The 2,943-nt window shown below is 42.7% G+C and overlaps 1 protein-coding gene across 1 annotated transcript in view; it reads left to right on the forward strand.

Moving 5' to 3' along the window:
* The window catches only part of LOC109543312 (E3 ubiquitin-protein ligase MYCBP2), a gene marked incomplete in the record, with an annotated part of 67,418 nt that overhangs the window by 6,527 nt on the left and 57,948 nt on the right, over positions 1-2,943 (forward strand). The window contains 4 exon segments of the mRNA XM_048669929.1: positions 518-752; positions 805-1,028; positions 1,080-1,295; positions 1,354-1,607. Coding sequence (XP_048525886.1) covers positions 518-752; positions 805-1,028; positions 1,080-1,295; positions 1,354-1,607 — 929 coding nt within the window.

Below are 2,943 nucleotides of genomic sequence, written 5' to 3' on the forward strand. Positions count from 1 at the left end.
CGAACTCTCAAAGAGAAAGCGCTGGCTGTGGCTAAAACTAGAATAGACGAGCGATAATTATCGACACAAATGTCAACTAAAGCCATTTAAGAAGGACTTTAGGACAAGAACGACTAAGAAATAGGAGCTGATACCAAGATCGGATAATTTTGGAAACAAAAATCGACCAAAAACCACTGAAGAACGACTTTAGGACAAGAAAATCTTTAAAAAATGGGGCTTAATCCAAAACCGGTTCTTACCTCAATCGACCCAACTTGGGTACCATTTTCACCATTACTTTTGCAGGAGAACATAAAATACGCCATTCGACTGCGAAATCACGGCGGTAGAACGAACAACGGCGATGGAGGCCTCAATTCAGTCAAAGGTTCCGATAACACCACCTTTACCTTCTCCACTTGTTCCATTAGCTTCAATGGAACCACCGTGACCAGAGGCCAGATTCCCATTCTCCTCTACTACAGGTGAGCAGGGAAATCGTACTAAATGTTAAAAAATTAATAATTGTTAATAGCAACCCGGTGGAATGTGGCAAAGCCGCCACTTGCAAGCTGGAGTACCAGGCGAGAAAAACCGCCCTATCAATGACCAGCTCCATAATAGAAAACGCCTCCAAACTGCTGATGCTGGCCAGAGAAAAAGTGGAGGAAATGTCTTCGGCCAGCATTTTAAGCGAGTCTTGCGTAGTGACGATTCTCATGCCCATCGTTCTCTCCCACATCAGCCCCTTGGCTTCCAGCGACCCCAAGGTACAGTCATTGTCCTCATTTCAGCTTGAAGAACACAGAGGTTTCTTTGCAGAGCGCTGTTCAAGTCTTGGGGCTGATCCAGGAGCTTCTGCCTCACGTTTCAGCCCTAAATCTGCTGGGCTCTTCCACGCCCAGCCTCTCGAGCAATCGGGCCCTAAATGCCTCAAACTTTTCCAACCAAGAGGGAGGCGACAGCAAAACGACCACCACTAGCAACCATTGCACTTGGGTTGAAAGCGAGCATCCCTACAAGCCGGCCACAGTTGCCAACTATCGGTAAAAAGAGGGTCGAGGTGCCAGTTTGAGTGTAAAAATGAGGTTTTTTAGAGTGCGGTTTCCCTGCTGCGTCAAATGGATGTCGTTGGAGTTCGATGCTTCCTGCTCAACAGCTCAACCAGAGGACTCACTGCAACTGTATATTCCTGCCTTTGATTTGCCTTCCCCTTTCCTGTCCAAAGGAGACGGGACGCTGAAAAGCACCCTCAACGACCTGGATTTGGCCTCATCCCCTTACTGGCCAGTCCTGCATAAGTTCAGCGGCAGGTACCAGCCTGTTGGTTTAAACCTCCACATAATGCTGATCAGCTTCAACACTCTTTAGCCTGCAGTGGCCCTCCAATGCAGTGATTCTGCCAGGAAATGAGGTGGTTTTCTCACTGGAAACCGCCTCCGACTACTTGAAAGACGATCGAGCCAGTCCCTACGGGTTCAAGTGTCTGGTGATTGGATATGAGTGGCCTCCCGATCACTCCTCCTTCTTTGGTTTGAAGCACCTGGAGGCTGAACTGGCGTTTTTGGGCGGAATGTGCGCCGCCAGTTTGATGAAGAAAGACCTCATGCTTCCGGTGATTGGAGGTAATTTTCAAGCGGAAATTAGCAGGGTTTGAAGGTGGATTGGGTTAGGAGTTCTAGATTCGGATGTTTTCTGTCGATTTTGAGCAGATGGTGCAGTTGTTTGGGAGCAGTAATTTTACGTTCAACTTTAACTAGTCGGCAAAAATTAGCAATGCATCTGATTACAAACAATTTTTTGCTTGTTTAAGGCTCACATGTTTTCTACAGGCGCTAAAAATTTGAGGTTGCTAGATGCGTTAGATTGGAAGTTAGGAATTTTTTTAAAGGATGATGCAGTTGTATGAAAACCTTCATCTTAAGCCAGACATTTATGAAGTCGGTAAAAATCACAGAGCCAGGCGGTTTTAATTAATTTTCTACGACTTCGAGGTTCAGATGTTTTCTACAGATTTTGAAAGTTTCAAGTTCCGTAGCGCACTTGATTTAAAGTTCGAAATTTTTTCAACGAAGGATGATGCACTTTTGTAAAACCGCTCATTTTAAGCCCAATATTTACGAAGGCCGCTAAAATCAGTAATCGTTGTAGCTTTAATGCAGTTTCTAGGAGTCTGAGGCTCAGATGTTTCCTATAGATTGTGAAAATTTCAAGATGCGTCTCACACTTGATTTGAAATTATGAATTTTTTTAAAGGATCATGCAGTTGTATGAAAATCTTCATCTTAAGCCCAATATTGATCAAGTCGGCAAAAATCACGAAGCCGTGCTGTTTTAATGAATTTTCTTCGACTTCGAGGTTCAGATGTTTTCTACAGATTTTGAAAGTTTCAAGTTCCGTCGCGCACTTGATTTAAAGTTCGAAATTTTTTCAACGAACGATGCACGTTTATAAAACCGCTCATTTTAAGCCCAATATTTAGGAAGTCCGCTAAAATCAGTAATCGTTGTAGTTTCAACAAAGTTTCTACCAGTTTGAAGCTCAAATGTTTGCTATAAATTGTGAAAGTTTCAAATTGCGTCTCTCACTTGATTTGAAATTATGAATTTTTTTAAAGGATCATGCAGTTGTACGAAAACCTTCATCTTAAGCCCAAAATTTATCAAGTCGGCAAAAACCACGAAGCCGTGCGGTTTTAATGAGTTTTCTACGACTTCGAGGTTCAGATGTTTTCTACAGATTTTGAAAGTTTCAAGGTCCGTCGCGCACTTGATTTAAAGTTCGAAATTTTTTCAACGAACGATGCACTTTTGTAAAACCGTTCATTTTAAGCCCAATATTTACGGAGTCCGCTAAAATCAGTAATCGTTGTAGTTTTAACGAAGTTTCTACCTGTTTGAAGCTCAAATGTTTGCTATAAATTGTGAAAGTTTCAAGTTGCGTCTCTCACTTGATTTGAA

The sequence above is a fragment of the Dendroctonus ponderosae genome, unplaced genomic scaffold (genome assembly GCF_020466585.1).
Source record: "Dendroctonus ponderosae isolate FM_Combo_2020 unplaced genomic scaffold, Dpon_F_20191213v2 Dpon_F_20191213_9, whole genome shotgun sequence".
Taxonomy (NCBI): Eukaryota; Metazoa; Arthropoda; class Insecta; order Coleoptera; family Curculionidae; genus Dendroctonus; species Dendroctonus ponderosae.